This window comes from Scyliorhinus canicula, chromosome 8 (genome assembly GCF_902713615.1).
Source record: "Scyliorhinus canicula chromosome 8, sScyCan1.1, whole genome shotgun sequence".
NCBI classification, from domain to species: domain Eukaryota; kingdom Metazoa; phylum Chordata; class Chondrichthyes; order Carcharhiniformes; family Scyliorhinidae; genus Scyliorhinus; species Scyliorhinus canicula.
This window is the reverse complement of record NC_052153.1, coordinates 93,636,912-93,655,019: the sequence shown is the minus strand read 5'-3', so window position 1 is coordinate 93,655,019 and position 18,108 is coordinate 93,636,912. Positions and strand designations below refer to the sequence as shown.

At 47.1% G+C, this 18,108-nt stretch overlaps 1 protein-coding gene across 1 annotated transcript in view; it reads left to right on the top strand.

Moving 5' to 3' along the window:
- The window catches only part of LOC119970392 (proprotein convertase subtilisin/kexin type 5-like), a 520,270-nt gene that overhangs the window by 79,678 nt on the left and 422,484 nt on the right, over positions 1-18,108 (top strand). The window contains 2 exon segments of the mRNA XM_038804933.1: positions 8,520-8,663; positions 11,707-11,783. Of these exon segments, the coding sequence (XP_038660861.1) occupies positions 8,520-8,663; positions 11,707-11,783 (221 nt within the window).

Genomic DNA, 18,108 nt, shown 5'->3' with positions numbered 1-18,108 from the left:
TGGAGATAAAGCCTACTCTTGTTCTTATTTTAGTATTGATTTTGTTCTGGCATCTGCACAGTTAATTGGACATTATTGAAAAATAAAAAGAATGCAGAATGTATCTGAATTAGACATATTCTTTAAATAAATGTAATATTCTTGCTGAAAACCGAAGGGCAAGGTGTATAAAATAGGGTCGCTGCACATATATAAAGGTAGGTTTTAGTTCAATTCAGAAGGGAGTAAACTGACAAATGGTATTATTATTAAATAAAAGTGACATCTGTTCATATTGTGCAGAATAGCCTTGTCACTAATTACTGTTGTGAATGTGAATGCTTTTTTAGATGTTACGCAGGATGTGGGTGTCACTGGCTAGACCAGCATTTATTGCCATCCTTAATTGCCCATGAGAAGGTGTGGTGAGCTGCTGCCTTTAGCCGGCGTAGTCCATGTAGTGTAGGAACATGCATAGTGCTTTTAGGAAGGGAGTTCCTGGATTTTGGCCCAGTGATATGGAAGGAATGAGGATGTAGTTGTAAGCCCAGTTGGTGTGTGGCTTTGGGGAAAGGAGGGTGGGTGGGTGGGGGGCGGGGAGCTTGCGATGGTGAATCTGCTGTCCTTGTCATTCTAGGTCAATGTTTTTCAAAATTATTTACCCTGGACCCACTTTTATTGGCCGGCTGGCCTTCACTGCCTTCTCCGCCTATGCCACCACCCGATTTTTGCTTACCTTTCAGGTGATGGGTGAGCCAACTTGGTCCTCATGATCTCACTCCAATCAGGTTCACAGTTGTCCTATGTTTTTCATGTAAAATCTTCCTGTTCCTTTGTGCTGTCTTCATCTCTGTGAGGATGGAAATCCAACCTCACATGTCGGTCGTTGTGAAGGACTAAAGCAACAAAGTACTTGTTTTATTCAGCACTGGATACTCCTTGGAGAGATTACTCCAGAATGCTGACAGCCTCATGGACTTGTGGCATGTTTTTAATCTGTCCCAGGTGTGGCGCAGAAGTTCAGTCTCTTCATTTGGAGTCAACTGTAAGTTAATAATTTACCCTGGGGTCTCATACTCAGAAGGATTTTTCATCCACTGCTTCTCCTCAAAATCTGAAACTTTTCTGGAAAATAGCGACAAAACTTGTTATAAAAAAAATAATTTTTAAGATTTTCAAAAACATAAAATAACAACAAGAAAACTGTATTAACAACAACAAAAAGAAAAAACACAATAACCCCCAAAACCAAACCATACACCCCCCCCCGGTAACTACAAAACGAAGAAGTAGATAAGCACCCGGCATATTCAATAAACACATATACACATTTCCCCCTCCCCCCCCGGGTTGCTGCCGGCCTATTTTCCTACCGTTCTGCCAGGAAGTCCAGGAAAGACTGCCACTGCCTAAAGAACCCCTGTACTGATCCTCTCAGGGCAAATTTCACCCTCTCCAATTTGATGAACCCCGCCATATCATTGATCCAGGCCTCCACGCTTGGGGGCCTCGCATCCTTCCATTGAAGCAAAATCCTCCGCTGGGCTACTAGGGACGCAAAGGCCAGAACACCGGCCTCTTTCGCCTCCTGCACTCCCGGCTCCACTGGAACCCAAAAAATTGCGAGTCCCCAGCCTGGCTTGACCCTGGATCCTACCACCCTCGACACCGTTGTTGCCACCCTCTTCCAAAACTCTCCCAGTGCTGGGCATGCCCACAACATATGGCCGTGGTTCGCTGGGGTCCCCGAGCACATCTGTCTTCGCCCCCGAAAAACCTACTCATGTGGGCCCTGTGCAGCACCTTAAACTGTGTGAGGCTAAGCCTCGCACAGGAAGAGGAGGAATTCACTCTCTCCAGGGCATCTGCCCACGTCCCCTCCTCAATCTCCTCACCCAGCTCCTCTTCCCATTTACCCTTCAGCTCCCCCACCGAGGCCTCATCCACCTCCTGCATGACGTGCTAAACGTCCAAAACCCTCCTCCCTCCAACCCACACCCCCGAGAGGACCCTGTCCCGTACCCCACGTGGAGGCAGGAGAGGGAACCCCTCCACCTGCCGCCAGGCAAACGCCCTAATCTGCATGTACCTAAACATGTTCCCCGGGGGGGGAGCCCAAACTTCCCCTCTAACTCACCCAGGCTCGCAAACCTCCCATCCACAAACAGGTCCCTCAACCTCTACCTACCCTGTGCCAGCCAAGAAACCCGCCATCAATGCTCCCTAGAACAAATCGGTGGTTTCCCCCGTATCGGGGACTCCATTCAGCCCCCCACCTCCCTCCATGCCGTCTCCATTGCCCCCAAATTTTGAGGGTAGCCGCCACCACCGGGCTCGTGGTATACCTCGTTGGAGGGAGCGGCAACGACGCCGATACCAGCGCCTCCCGGCTCGTGTCCACGCAGGACACCATCTCCATCCTCTTCCATTCTGCCCCTTCCCCGTCCATTACGCACTTGCGCACCATCGCTGCGTTGGCAGCCCAATAGTACCCACACGCAGGACACCATCTCCATCCTCTTCCATTCTGCCCCTTCCCCGTCCATTACGCACTTGCGCACCATCGCTGCGTTGGCAGCCCAATAGTACCCACAGAGGTTGGGCAACGCCAGCCCCCCCTATCCCTGCCCCGCTCCAAAAACACCCTTCTCACCCTCCGAGTCCCATGCTCCCAGACAAATACCGTAATACTCCTGTTGACCCTCCTAAAAAAGGCCTTTGGGATAAGGATGGGAAGGCACTGGAACAGGAACAAAAACCTCGGGAGCACTATCATCTTGACGGACTGCACCCTGCCCGCCAGCGACAGCGGCAACGCGTCCCATCTTTTAAACTCCTCCTCCATTTGTTCCACCAGCCTAGTGAGGTTAAGTTTGTGAAGGGCCCTCCAGCTCCTAGCCACCTGGACTCCCAGGTACCGAAAGCTCCTCCCTGCCCTTTTCAGTGGGAGCCTACCAATCCCCTCCTCTTGATCCCCCGGGTGCACGACGAACAGCTCACTCTTTGACACAGGTTGAGCTTGTACCCAGAAAAGCCCCCAAATTCCCTAAGGATCTTCATCACCTCCGGCATTTCCCCCACTGGGTCCGCCACATATAGCAACAAGTCATCTGCATATAATGACACTCGGTGCTCCTCCCCACCGCGCACCAGACCCCTCCAATTCCTCGACTCCCTCAACGCCATGGCCAGGGGCCCAATTGCCAATGCAAAGAGCAAGGGGTACAGGGGACACCCCTGTCTCGTCCCCCGGTACAACCGAAAGTACTCTGATCTCCTATTCGTAGCTACGCTTGCCATCGGGGCCTCATATAACAGCCTTACCCAACTGACAAACCCATCCCTGAACCCAAACCTTTCCAGCACTTCCCACAAGTACCCCCCACTCAACTCTATCAAAGGCCTTCTCTGCCTCTAATGCTACCACTATCTCCGCCTCCCCTTCTACCGCTGGCATCATGATAACATTCAGAAGCCTACGTATATTGGTGTTCAGCTGCCTTCCCTTCACAAACCCCGTCTGGTCCTCATGAATGACCCCCGGCACACAGTCCTCTATCCTTGTGGCCAAGATCTTCGCCAACAGCTTGGCATCCACATTTAACAACAAGATCAACCTATATGATCCATACTGCAGGGGGTCCTTGTCCCGTTTAAGGATCAAGGAAATCAGTGCCCGTGACATAGTCAGAGGCAAAGCCCCCCCCCCCCCCCCCCCCCTTGCCTCGTTAAAGGTCCTAACCAACAGGGGGCCCAGCAGGTCTGCATACATTTTGTAAAATTCGGCTGGAAATCCATCCGGCCACGGCGCCTTCCCCGACTGCATGCTACCTATCCCTTTGTCCAGCTCAATCGGCGCCCCCAGCCCCTCCACCTGTCCCTCCTCCACCTTCGGAAATCTCAGCCTGTCCAAAAAGCCCCCCCCCCCCCACCTCCACCGGGGGCTCGGACCGGTACAATTCCCCATAAAAGCCCCTGAAGACCCCATTAATGTCCATCCCCCTTCGCACCACATTGCCTCCCCTATCCGTCACTCCACCAATCTCCCTGGCCGCGTCACGCTTACGAAGCTGATGTGCCAACATCCTACTCGCCTTCTCCCCATATTCGTACACCACTCCCTGCGCCTTTGAGCTTCCGCCTTTCCGGTGGTCAGCAAGTCGGACTTGGCCTGAAGGTTACGTCGCTCCCTCAACAGTCCCTCCTCCGGAGCCTCTGCGTATCTCCTGTCCACCCTCACCATCTCCCCCACCAACCTCTCCCTCTCTCTTTGCTCTCCCCTCTCCCTATGGGCTCAGATGGAAATCAACTCCCCTCTAATCACCGCCTTCAATGCTTCCCAAACCGTCCCCACCTGGACCTCCCCATTATCATTGGCCTCTAAGTACCTCTTGATACACCCCCGAACTTGCCTGCCCACCTTCTCATCCACCAGCAGTCCCACCTCCAGGCGCCAGAGCGGGCGCTGGTCCCTCTCCTCCCCCAGCCCAAGGTCTACCCAGTGTGGGGCATGGTCCGAAATGACTATGGCCGAATACTCGGCATTGTCCACTCTCGCAATCAGCCCCCTGCTCAGGACAAAAAAATCGATCCGGGAATAGGCTTTATGCACGTGCGAAAAAAATGAATACTCCCTGGCCCTCGGCCTCGCGAACCTCCAAGGATCCACCCCTCCCATCTGGTCCATAAACCCCCTCAATACCTTAGCCGCCGCGGGCCTCCTGCCCATCCTGGACATGGATCGATCCAATGGGGGATCCAGCACCGTGTTAAAGTCCCCCCCCCCCCCCAGTATCAAGCCCCCCGTCTCTAGATCCGGAATGCGGCCCAACATGCGGCGCATAAAACCCGCATCGTCCCAATTTGGGGCATAGACATTCACCAGCACCACCTGCTCCCCTTGCAACTTGCCGCTCACCATCACATACCCCCTCCGCTGTCAGCCACCAGCTTTGACGCCTCAAACGACACCCTTTTTCCCACCAGAATCGCCACCCCCCCCCCCCGATTTTTTGCATCCAGCCCCGAATGAAACACTTGGCCTACCCAGCCCTTCCTCAGTCTAACCTGGTCCGCCACCTTCAGGTGCGTCTCCTGGAGCATAGCCATGTCCGCTTTCAGGTGCGTAAACACCCGGGCCCGTTTGACCGGCCCATTCAGCCCCCTCACATTCCAAGTTATCAGCCGGATCAGAGGGCTCCCTGCCCCACTCCCCTGCCGACTAGCCATGACTCGTCCCCTGCCCAGCCAGCGCCCCTCGCTCGGCCCGTTCCCTACGGCGGCAAACCCCCACCCCGGCCCCCCCTGCATACTCCAGCTCCTTCCATGCCATTTCAGCAGCAACCCGGTAAGCGACAAAAATTGTTGATCAGCACAGCCTGATGCAACGGAATACTGTTTGCCAGTCTATTGGCAGTTCCCTTGCTAACATTTTTGATGTGTTGTAGTAGTGTGGGGAACATGTAGTAGTTTTGGCTTTGTATTCGTACTTGCCAAACTTTCAATGAGTTTTGGAAAGCAACTATTTCTTCAGTGTCGAAAGCAATGTCACATGTACCGAGGTACAGTGAAAAGTATTTTTATGCGAGCAGCTCAAACAGATCATTTAGTACATGAAAATAAAATAAAACAAAAATACAAAAAAGGGCAGCACAAGGTCCACAATGTAAATACATAGACACCGGCATTGGCTTAAGCATACAAGAGTGTTGTATTAATCAGGTCCACCCATAAGAGGGTTGTTTAGAAGTCTGCTAATAGCTGGGAAGAAGCTGTTTTTGAATCTATTCATGCGTGTTCTCAGACTTTTGTATTTCCTGCCCGATGGATGAAGTTTGAAGAGTGAGTAAGCCGGGTGGGAGGGGTCTTTGATTTGAGCTTCAGTTCATTTAGAATTGAAAAGGCAATTAGGGTTAGGGTTAGGGATTTGTTGTGCTGCCTGACATTACCAACCAACATGACCAGCACAGAGATCTTTGAAGCATTGAATAGTTACATGGTTGGAAAGTGCGGGCTCGACTGGATCCATTTCAGAGAAATCACAAGTGATGGTGCAGCCAACATGACTTGAAAAGTATTAAGGAGGCAGCTGGTCAGGACAAGGTTTGGAATCATTGTTTTATTCACCTTCAGACATTGGCATAAAAAGGAATTCCACCCGATCTTGAAATGGTGCTGAAAAGAATTGAGAAAGTTCTGAGTTTCATTAAATACTGTGCACTCAATACCAGGGGTGGGATTCTCCCGTACCCGGGAGCGCGGGGGGTCCCGGCGGGATGGAGTGGTGTGAACCACTCCGGCGTCAGGCCGCCCCAAAGGTGCGGAATCCTCCGCAGTTTCAGGGGCTAGCGCGGAGTGGTTTGTGCCCTGCCGGACGGCGTGGAAGGCCTTTGGCGCCCCGATCGCGGGCCAGGCCACGGTGGGCTAGAATGCCCCACGCCCCCCAGGTCCCCGGAGCCCGCCCGCGCCGCCAGATCCCACCGGTAAGGGACCTAGTTCAATTTACGCCGGTGGGACCTGCCTAGAACGAGCGGGACTTTGGCCCATCGTGGGTCGGAGAATCGTCAGGGGGGCCGCTACCAGCCGCCGCCGACCGGCCGGCGTGATTCCTGTCTCCGCGAAATCTCCGGCACCGGAGAATTCGGCGGCCGGCGGGGGCAGGATTCACCACCCCCCACCCCCGGTGATTCTCCTCCCCGGCGGGGGGGGGGTCGGAGAATCCCGCCCCAGGTCTTTTGAGGTTCTCTGTTCCGATATGGGAGCCGAGCACACACATTCATTGCTCCACACAGGTACGTTGGCTGTCAAGGCTCGGGTGCTTGCAAGAGTTTACAGCACAACGAATCCTCAACAAATGCATTGTGCCAAACGTACCTAACATAAGCTAGCAAAGTTGCACAATCTGAAACATCGACTTTCATCCATATGTATTGACAGCCCCTGTGCTGACTTTAAATGAGAAATAAGCTGGGCGTCTAAAATCTCAGCAATATCACAAATTCAGCAAGCCCTGTGCTATCACTAAGTGAGATGCATTTCAGGTTTCCAGCTGAGCTGTGATCTAGGACTGTACAAACAATATCTAATGTTGCAGGAAGAATTGATCTCTCTTCTAAAGTGTGGGGCATTTTTTTCTTTAGCTACCATGTAAGAGGACTTCGGATGATGATTTAAGTCCTTGCTACATCCTTTGAAAGAATCAAGCGATTTGTCCTCAAACTCTCTGCCTTCAAATTACTTTGGAGTTTTGAGGGTTTTAAATTTCATTTGCCGGCACTTCCCTGCATATAGAATCATAGAATTTACAGTGCAGAAGGAGGCCATTCAGCCCATCGAGTCTGCACCGGCTCTTGGAAAGAGCACCCTACCCAAGGTCAACAACTCCACCCTATCCCCATAACCCAGTAACCCCACCCAACACTAAGGACAATTTTGGACACTAAGGGCAATTTATCATGGCCAATCCACCTAACCTACACATCTTTGGACCTTGGGAGGAAACCGGAGCACCCGGATGAAACCCACGCACACATGGGGAGGATGTGCAGACTCCGCACAGACAGTGACCCAAGCCGGAATCGAACCTGGGACACTGGAGCTGTGAAGCGATTGTGCTATCCACAATGCTGCCGTGCTGCCCCGCGCTGTATCACACAGGTGGCTTTGCATCTTTATTTGCATTCGCACAATTAACAAACCCATACTTTAAGAAATCATCTTCTGCTTTGATCCCAATTTCAGTTTCTTCATAATGGGTAATTTACCAGAGGTGCTGGAGCTCTGTATACAGCTCACACCAGCTCCGCTTTCTCCTACCGTGGACTCTCCTGCGCAGCTCTCTCTCCAGCAGATTCAGTTGGGAGATTCTGGCCTAGTTGTGTCTCTCGCCCTCTCTTCCTTTATTACAAAATGATCCATCTTCAGTTCTTCAGTCTTGTGCTTATTTGCTGGTAACTAGAAAATGGAGGAAACTCTCCTCTGTAATTTTGTGCCAATGTATGTGACGGGCAGGTGACCTGCTCTCTCCCATTGCCTCTGGCGGGAAGACTCCATCGTTTATATTTAAAAGCCAGTTACGACCATTGGGTACTTTTCCTGCGATCGGGAATGCCACGAGCAATCTCTCCGCGACCCTCCCGACACCAATCATTGGGTCGGAACCCGCAGTTTGAAAAACCCTGTTGGAGATGGCAGAAATCACAGGTTTGTAAGGTGTTGCCAAAGGAGCTTTGGTCCGTTGCTGCAAAGCATCTTGTAGATGGTACACACCACTGCCATTATGTGTTCGTGGCGGAGGAAATGAATGCCAAAACTGTTGGATGCGGTGCCAATCAAGCCGGCTGCTTTGTCCTTGATGGTGTGAAGCATCTTTGTTGGAGCTGCACTCATTGTGGCAACCAAAGAGAATTCCATCACACTCTAGTCTTGTGACTTGTACATAGTGGACTATTTATTCTTATTGAAAGTGCTCTTATGCTGAATTCAAAGTTTGATTGTTGTATTTAACAGTAACTTTAAACCTTTTTGTTTCCTCCTATTAGCACTGCAATGATGATACTCACCACTGTCAGTCAGATATGAACATAGTAGGTGCCTGGCGGAGAGGCTACACTGGTCGAAATGTAGTAGTAACCATTCTGGATGATGGCATTGAGAGAAACCACCCTGACTTGCAGCAGAATTATGTATGTGTTTTTTGTTGGCTGATTCTTCAAACAAGTACCTCATACATTTAGCTTTAAAAGTGTGAAAACAAGGTTTATTTGAGTAGTTGTGTAAATTGGAATTATGAACTTTTAAGGAAACAAACAATGAAACTAATAACGTTGTGGAAATTGTCACTTCTCCCTTGTAGACTTTGAACCTGCAATTATTTTTACAAGTGGAATTTGAGCTCTCGCAGCCATAACACTTGGGTGCATGCTTCTAATGTTTGTGAAACCAGGTTTTATTTTAGTTGAGAAATGAGGGATAACCATGGTGATTGTGATCTTCTTATCTCGAGAATCCATTTGCAATTTAAAACTTGCAATCTTAGTTTTTTAAATTTGTTTTTGAATATATTTAATAATCTACAGTTGTTGCAATGCATTATTATGTGTAAATGTATGAACTGAATGTCACCCAAGAACTGGACAGATTAAGCTTCCTTTCCAGTCATCGAGATATCGCATTAGCTATTTTGAGGCTCAAATGTGGAGTAGGATCACTCCCTCTTGCTGGAGCAGGTTTTCTCCTTATTTGTTGTGAAATACATTTATTACTTCAAACTCTGTTCTCCCTCCTTCCCCATAACCAATAATATTATTGTTCACTATTACAAGTTTTATTTTTAATATACAGTGGATGCAAATTCATTGAAAAGGGGTTTCTTTGGATTATGTTATAATGTTTTAATATTTAGTACCTTCATTGATCTTTAATAAGCTTGTGTTTTTGTAGCCAATAAAAGGTGGCATTTATGCAACACCTTATCATCTACTTTACAACCAGTGGATTGTTGTTGAAATACAGTCACTATGGTGTAAGCAAACATGATAGCCGAATTTCATCGCTATATTTTTCAAACAGCAAATGAGATGAATGCTCAGATGATCTGTTTTTGGTGAAGGAATACGAGTTAGGATATGGGGAGACTTCTGCAGAGAGTAACTTGGGATCACATCTGCCTGAGCAGACAGGAATGAGACCTTGGTTTAATGTCTCATCTGACAATCCAGCTCTCCTTTGATGTTTAACTGAAATGTGAAGTCAACTAGAATTGATTTTTTTTAAAAACCAATGAAATTTCTCTTTGGCCTATGATCTCAGTCTTGCTTGTACAATAGTGAAATTGTACAGATGACCGTGGTGTTTTTCCTCTCTCTGACAGACACTTTGGAGCTAGGGGAGCTTTGGAATCTTTATTTCCTCTGTTCTGTTGTTACCCTATCAATTTGTTTTACTTGGTCTTAGGCTAGTTGGCAATTAAATCATTAAATGGCATTAGAACTTGATTAAATAAATAAGTGCATCTTTTACCTGATCTTGAGATTTCATTGAGTGGCATGAAAATTTGTTTTCTGTTGAGACAATTAATTTAATATTCCAAAATCCATTTATCAAACCATTTCCAAAGGCTGGAGATTCCTGTTGCATTTATAGCTGAACTTGCAGAAATGTGCAGGCATTACTACACAAATACAGACTATTCAATGAGTACATGTCAGCATTTGCCATTTATCTAAGCAAATAGTTCTAATTACACTTACTTACCATGTGCCCATACCCCTTCAACATCTCACAACTTTTAGCTCTAAATGTGAATTTCACAGACCCTCAACACTCTATATGACATCTCCCTACTATCAATTGAAAATGACGAACGTTTAATCTTGTATATAGGCTCATCGTGACACTTTGGTTTTCATATTCTTTACCTGAAATGAAATCTAGAATTTTATTAGTTGTTTTACTAATTGCCTTGTCAGCCTGAGCCAACCTGTTCTCCCAAATACCTCTGCTCATGTAGCACCAAGTGTAATACTCTTGACTATAATTATTGCTGTTATTATTTCTAGGAAAATGCATCCATCTTTCATTTACTAGCACTGAATTGATTTGTCACTTTTTTAGCATAATTCTGGATTTATTAAAACCCATCTCTAATTTCCTTTGTTCTAAGAATGAACTATGTTGCCTTCTTTCTTCCTTCTGACTAATCTTTTGAGTCAGTATTGTGTCCTTTTCCTATTCCATGCCCATTGATCTTCTCTCAATCTCCGTATTGTTACCTTGTCAAAAGCTTTCATAAACTGTGTGTACCCAAAACCATTGCATTTTCCCTCGTCTACAATGTCTGTTACCTTGAAGATTTCCATGAAGTTTATTGAGAGTGAATGATTTATGTTGGTTGAAACCTATGCTGGCTGTTTCTAACTTTTTTTTTCATCCACATGCATGTTAATTTCATCTTTAATTAAAGATTATTATTAAAATTTTCCATATCACAAATGTTAAACTAGCTGGCTCACAATTAAGCAGATTAGCTGTGCTTCCCTTTTTATAAATGAACGTTGTATTGGCTACTCTCCAGTTGTCTGGCATGCATCCAAATTCAACAGAACACTGAACTATTTCCAGGCCCACTTCAGTTTGATCCTTCAATTCCTTTTGTATCCTACCATGTATCCCATCACGCTGATGGAAAGTAATATGCATTATTGCAACAACACATTAAAGTGAATATGCTGGAACTACAAATCAGTATGTATAAAGCGGAGACGACCAGTTAAGATGTTTTGGGCATGTAGACTTAATTAGAACTACTCTGATGAAGGTTGCATACCTGAAACATTCTAATCTGTTCTTTTTTTTCTATGTGACTGTTGGCTATCACAACATTTTCCTGTTCTTATTTTGTGTTTACAGCATTTGTTACTTTCCATTCTTCCATCTACAAATGATACTGCCTGCCAAGAAGTGTTGGCTGAAACTATTGGACTAGCTTCAGCACTTTCAGTAATCTTGGAATAGTTCTGTCCAAGAAATGGTGTGCATGGTCCAAATCCTGTTGTATTTTCTCATGGGTGGGGGAGGGTGATATTGACACATATTTCCCATCAGCTCTTGTGTGGCTAAGTTGAATCATTTATGCATGGAAAACCTTTTAAGAATGCATGAATTTTACAGTGACTTTATTTATTAATGTGGATGTGTGATTTTCTCTCCCCCACCCCCCTCTTGTAGGATCAAATGGCGAGCTTTGATGTCAATGGAAATGACTGGGATCCCATGCCTCGCTATGATGCCAGCAATGAGAACAAGTAAGGGAAATGTCTTTCACAAACATTTTGAGATAAAATTGACTTGATGCTGAAACTTTTCTCTCCAATTAGCATTGCTTTCCTTTCTTAAAATGAAAGAAAATATGGTGGTTCGAGCTCATTTGTTCAATATCCCGTGAGCTGCACCAGTCATGCTTTGAACAGGAAGTCTCGTTGCAAATTAGTTCAAACTATTAGATGAATGAAAATCGCTTATTGTCACGAGTTGGCTTCAATGAAGTTACTGTGAAAAGCCCCTAGTCGCCACATTCCTGCGCCTGTCCAGGGAGGCTGGTACGGGAATCGAACTGTGCTGCTGGCCTGCTTGGTCTGCTTTAAAAGCCAGCGATTTAGCCCAGTGAGCTATACTGCAGATAAAGTTATACAAATACGAATATATCAATAAAATATAATGGGTAATGTTCCAAGTTTGTGCTCCAGATTCATGCCTCAATTTCCAGATGCATCTATTAGAGGCTCAGAAATAATGTATTTAGTTGGTAAATTGTAGAAAGTGCATACCTGAATTTCCGATTGCAATTCTACCAATGATTCTGCCTGCCTTCTGTGTTGTTGGAACATTACCCTTATGCAGGTAAATATAAACACAAATGCTTCACTGATTAGCTAATGCTGCACTTCCGATTAATAATTTTAGTTACTTCATGCAGCTTCTTCATGTTGATTCAAGAACTGTTCATGATGGTGAAGTCTGTACTGCAGAGCTTGTGTTCATTAACATCTGATAAGTGGTGATTCACTGCAGCACAGTTCCGCATCCTCAACAGGTTCTTTTTTTAAGAGGCCTTCTTATTTTCACTGTTTGGAATTCAGGGAACCTATGCCGGGATTCTCCGAGCATCCGAGCCGAAATCACGCATGGCGCGGGGGAGGAGAATGGGACGTCAGACCCACGATCGGGTCCGATGCATTCCTGCGATTCTCTGCGGCCGGAGAATCGCCGCCAGTCGCACGAGTGCAGTCGATGCGGCGCTGGTCGGGGGCCATCGAAAGAGGCCCCCGCGGCGATTCTCCACTGGCAGCTGGCCAAGATCCCGCCAGCATGGTTTTAACATGGTTCCACCTGGCGGGCACTCGGGAGTGGTGGCCGTTGCAGCCACCCTGATGGGCGGCCGGGGCTGGGGGGGGGATCCGTCACTGTGGGGGAGGGGGATGGGGGGGTCGGGGGGTCCTCAAGGACGGCCAGGGTTCTGATCGGGGGTAACCATGTGCGATCTGAGGGTGGGGCATGGAACACCTATTTTATGGGGGTTGGCTTGCTCAGTGGGTCCGCCATGTTGTGCGGAACCGCGGCTGGAAGTGCAGGGCCCTGTATCGGCAGCCAAAGCTGCGCGGAGCACTCCGGCGCCCTGCTGGCCCCCTTCAGGTAAGTGAATTGCTGGGCCAAGGGACCCGTTGACGCTGAAATGGAATGCTCCGCTGTTTACACCGGCGGCAACACTTTGCCGCCATTTCAGAGAATTATGGCCTTAATATCTGAAAAATAGTTTGTCATCTTTATTCAGCTAAATCTAGAGTGGCAGTAGATGTGTGGACCCAGGTAACATTGGCTTATCAGCCCATGGAAACTAGGTTTTAGCAACACCATGACAGTAACTGATAAATTTATACTGCGCTCCTGAAATCTGAATTAAAAGAAGACCGATGATGAAAGTAGTTTCATTTTGTTCATTTTACAAAGTAATATTGTTGCCCGGAATGCTTGCCTACATAAATAATGATAATTGCTTAGTCACAAGTAGGCTTCAATGAAGTTACTGTAAAAAGCTCCTTGTCGTCATATTGCGGCGCCTGTTCGGGATAGTACGCGAATTGAACCCACGCTGCTGCCTTTTTCAGCATTTCAAGCCAGCTGTTTAGCCCACTGTGCTAATATCCCTGTAATGCATTCTTATGGGGGGGGGGGAATACATAGATCTCACGAAACACAGTTTTGATATTTAGAGATAACGAGTTAGTGATGAAAAATAACTTCACCATCTTTATGCAATAATGTTTTATTAAAAATTCATGGTCAGGATTATTTGGATGTTAGGGTTTCCTGCCCTGCCACCCACCAATTGGTGCAACTCCGCAACCATTTAAGACTTTGGGAAGCGTTAATTGGCTAAAGACAAGACTTCCTTTGTTGCTCATTCAGCTGAGTCCCATCCTAGAGAGCTGCTAGCCAATCTGGTTGGCTGGCAGCTCTTATAGTCCCAGCAGTGCCAGCATCAACAGTGGTCAAGACTGGAACTACAAGCAGTTCCTAGATTCTAGGTTCCAGAGTCCAAGTACAGGCAGGGGTTCTCTGGGTGAGAAGAGGAGGTGAGATCCAGGGGGATGGTGTCTTTGATGGAGAGGTGGGGGTGGAGGGGAGCACCCATGGTAACTAGGTGGACAGACATTTGGGGATTGGAGGTGCCTTTCAGAAAAGCAACCTCGGCTTCCTGCTTGAGGCCCCAGCAGGGTGACATGTCTGGATTTCTTCCTGCCCCTAAACTCCTCCCAGCAGCCACAAAGTTGAAGCCAGGTCAGAAGTGGGTCTTTAATGGCCAATAATTGGCCGTTTAAAAGCCGCAAATTGGGAAAGAGTGGACTAGGCTTCACCCGCCACCCCCTTACTCCAGCATAAAATTGTGGACAAATTGGGGGAATGTGGTGGGAAGGATACCCAGCAAATTTTATTGGCCCCTCTGTCTGCAAATCTGGCAGTGGTGGACTGCAAACTTACTGTCCCAAGTTAACATTATGTGAAAGAATGCAGAAGAATTTAAGATTTGAGTACTTAGTTTAATTTAATTTTTTTTTCATAAGATATAGAATTTGCAGTGCAGAAGGAGGCCATTCAGCCCCTCGAGTCTGTACCAGTCCTTACAAAGAGTATCCTACTCAAGCCCACGTATCTATCATGCAACTTTGTTTACTGTTGTTTATCTTGGGTAGGAGCCAGTAATTGGTTAGCGTACTGTTACAAACTACTATGTACTGTTGTGGAAATTAAAACTTCCTGACAGTGATGCTGATGTGAGAACACTTGAAACCACTTGCTCTCATTGTGCACAAAACTTAAGTGTGTTCAGCCTTTTAGAGCAGCAGCAGCAGCATTGCTGGATATTTTAGCAGCTTTATTGTTATTGAGGCTGTGAGCTGCAGTTTGGTATTGGACAGTCTCTAAACCTTCCTCTGCTGGTCTGGTTCTTCAGTTAAGAATATATTAATTTAATTTGAGTTTCTTACAAAATGGTGCTCGAGTGCTTTATGTACTGGAGAAATGGAGCCATCATAATTTACTTGCATTAAATTCTGAAAAACATGTTAATGAATCTATAAGGCAGCATGGTGGCACAGTGGTTAGCACTGCTGTCTCACGGCATCAAGGTCCCAGGTTCGATCCTGGCTCTGGGTCACTGTCCATGTGGAGTTTGCACATTCTCCTCGTGTTTGCGTGGGTTTCGCCCCCTCAACGTAAAAGATTTGCAGGGTAGGTCTATTGGCCACCCTAAATTGCCCCTTAATTGGAAAAAATGAATTGGGTACTCTAAATTTATTTTAAAAAATGAATCTAATAAGTTAAAAAGTCTGTTCATTCCTATTTTGCTCACTCCCAACACTTAAAATACATTTGAAAGCGACCACCCATAGCCCCAAGCGTAAGGAGGAAAAGGAGTTTGGTAATACAGTACATTATTGTAAATCGAGTAGTTACCAATGCCAACATATCTAACCAGGTCTGGACGTTTTATTTAAAAACTGTATGCACAATAGATATGGATGCAGAAAGTCCTTGGATGATGGGTGCGATTTAATGGAAACATTTGTCATTTTGTGTTCGTTTGGTGGGGTGTTTCCCATTTTTTTTTTTGGTGAGATACACACCGATATTATTTTTTGCCTTTAGAAGCTTCTCGCCGGTCTAGCCCGCACTTAGAAATTATTTCAACCGTGGGGAGCAAAACTCGCTGGGGAGACCGGCTCCTCCGTAGATTGGTCTGCCATTTTGAAATGGTCCCCCGATTTCCAAGTGAACTTGAGGGTCCCGAACATCCTCTACCCATGGGTAATGCCAACCCCCACAAACATGGGCATTACCACATTCGCTGCCAAGTAGACACTCTTCTATGGGGTCACTGAGGGCCCCCCTTTTCAGGACCCCTACCCCTCGCTCCCCCTCCATTTTCATAGGTATTGCCCCCTTCTGGCCCTGGCCTTTGGTAGTGCAACCCTGACACTGGCACTCTGGCACTGCCATTCGAAGTGGAGATGGTTGATAGCTTTAGGTTCCTGGGGGGTCACCATCACCAGCAGTCTGTCCTGGCCCACTCACGTTGATGCAACAGTTGAGAAAGCCCAACAACGTCTTACTTCCTACGGAAGATAAAGAAATCGACTCTCTCAAACTTCTATAGATGTGCGATAGAGAGCATCCTATCCGGCTACATCACAGCCTAGTATGGCAACTGCTTGGTTCAAGATTGCAAGAAACGGCAGAGTGTTGTGAACTCCGCCCAATGCATTACACAAGCTTGCCACCCCCACATTGATTCTGTATACACCTCCCGCTGCCTCAGGAAGGCAGACATCATTATCAGATACCCCTCCCACCCAAGCATTGCCTTCTTCCAGACCCTTCCATCAGGCAGAAGGTACAGAAGTCTGAGGACCCGCACATCCAGGCATAGGAACAGCTTCTTCCCCACAGCTACAAGACTCCTCAACAGCTCCCCCTCGGATTGATCAGTTCCCTGTAAGAACACTTAACGACGCCCTATGCTGCTCTTGCTCATGTATTTGCTTTGTTTGGTCCCTTGTTCTGCACTGTAACCAATCACTGTTTGTTGCTGTACCATTTGTCAATGTTCTCTGTTGATTATTCTTTTTTGTCTACTATGTACGTACTGTGTACGTTCCCTCGGCCGTGGAAAAATACTTTTCATTGTACTTCGGTACATGTCACAATAAATCAAATCAAATACAGTCTCAGTGGCTGTGCCAATGTGCCCGGGTGTCAGAGGTAGAGCCAGGGTGGCACCCTCCCCTGGCCATCCAAGGGACTCCATTGGCCTAGGAGACCCTCCCAGGTGCTAGTACACCTGGTCCCCATTTGTGTGGACCAGTGCTAAACAGCCCGTGTGATCTTTCACTCGGGAGCTGGTTAGGTCCCTGGAGGGTTATTAAATTGTACTTGCATCTCGTTAATGAAATGGAGATTCGTCTTAATTAGTATCAGTTGGTGTCCCGCTTTTTGGATGGGATCCGAAACCCGCCACCGGGACTGGCCGGATAGGTCGCAAATCGATTCGCGCCAAGTGCAGATCCTGATTTTTGGCGCATCCCACTATTTAACCAGGGCACCCGGATCCACGTCGGCTGCAATGCAGCCATGAAATTACACCTGTTTAGAATGCCAATTCTTCTGTCTTCCCATTACAGCATTTAATCAAAACCTTTTAAAGATCCAATTCTTAGAGTATTGTTTACTGTACTCTTAAACCCACTCCCCTAATTTTTAAAGTTTTTGGGGGATACAAATTGTTGAGAAAAAGACAAGCAGCAGCAAAATATGAGAAGTCCTGACAGCATTTGTTGTATAAATATTTAATTGAAACATGAAGAAATACCAAAAAGATAAATTTGTGAAAGGGGAGGAATAAAATGACATCCATAAGGATCTGAAATTGCCCGCTGTTGAGAAAAAGAAATCAAGGTTCAACTCCAGTGGAAAAACATGCTTGTTTGAATTTGTAACAGAACTTTGTTTGTTTGACCAAATGGCAATCAAACTCTGATGTACAAAGATTGTATGCACACTCTCGGGTAATAATATTGTTGGTCTGCCTGTTGCTTTGGTGCAGTCAAAGTTGTACTTGGTGTACAGTGTTGACTGACCTTATCTGTTGTAGGAAATAAAACATTGTGTTTTTCCGCATTCTTGTCTCCAGGCCCAGTCCAGTATGAGGGTCTAAATGTAAGCTTGAGTTGGGGCTAAAATATGTCATAGGGAAGGCGTGGATGTGATTTGCTTAGTGAAAAGAAATATGGGGCAGGATTCACCCCTACTCGGCGGGGCGGGGGGTCCCGGCGTAGCGGAGTGGCGACAACCACTCCGGCGTCGGGCCTCCCCAAAGGTGCGGAGAAGGGGCCAAGCCCTCGCATTGAGGGGCTAGACCCGCGCCTGAGCGGTTGGCACCATGCCCACTGGTGCCAAAACTGGCGGCAACGGCCTTTCACGCCCGCCGTCCTGCGTCGGGGCTGGCCGAAAGGCCTTTGCCGGTTCGCTGCCGCTGATGTCACCACCGGTGCATGCCCGGTAGGGGGGTTCTCT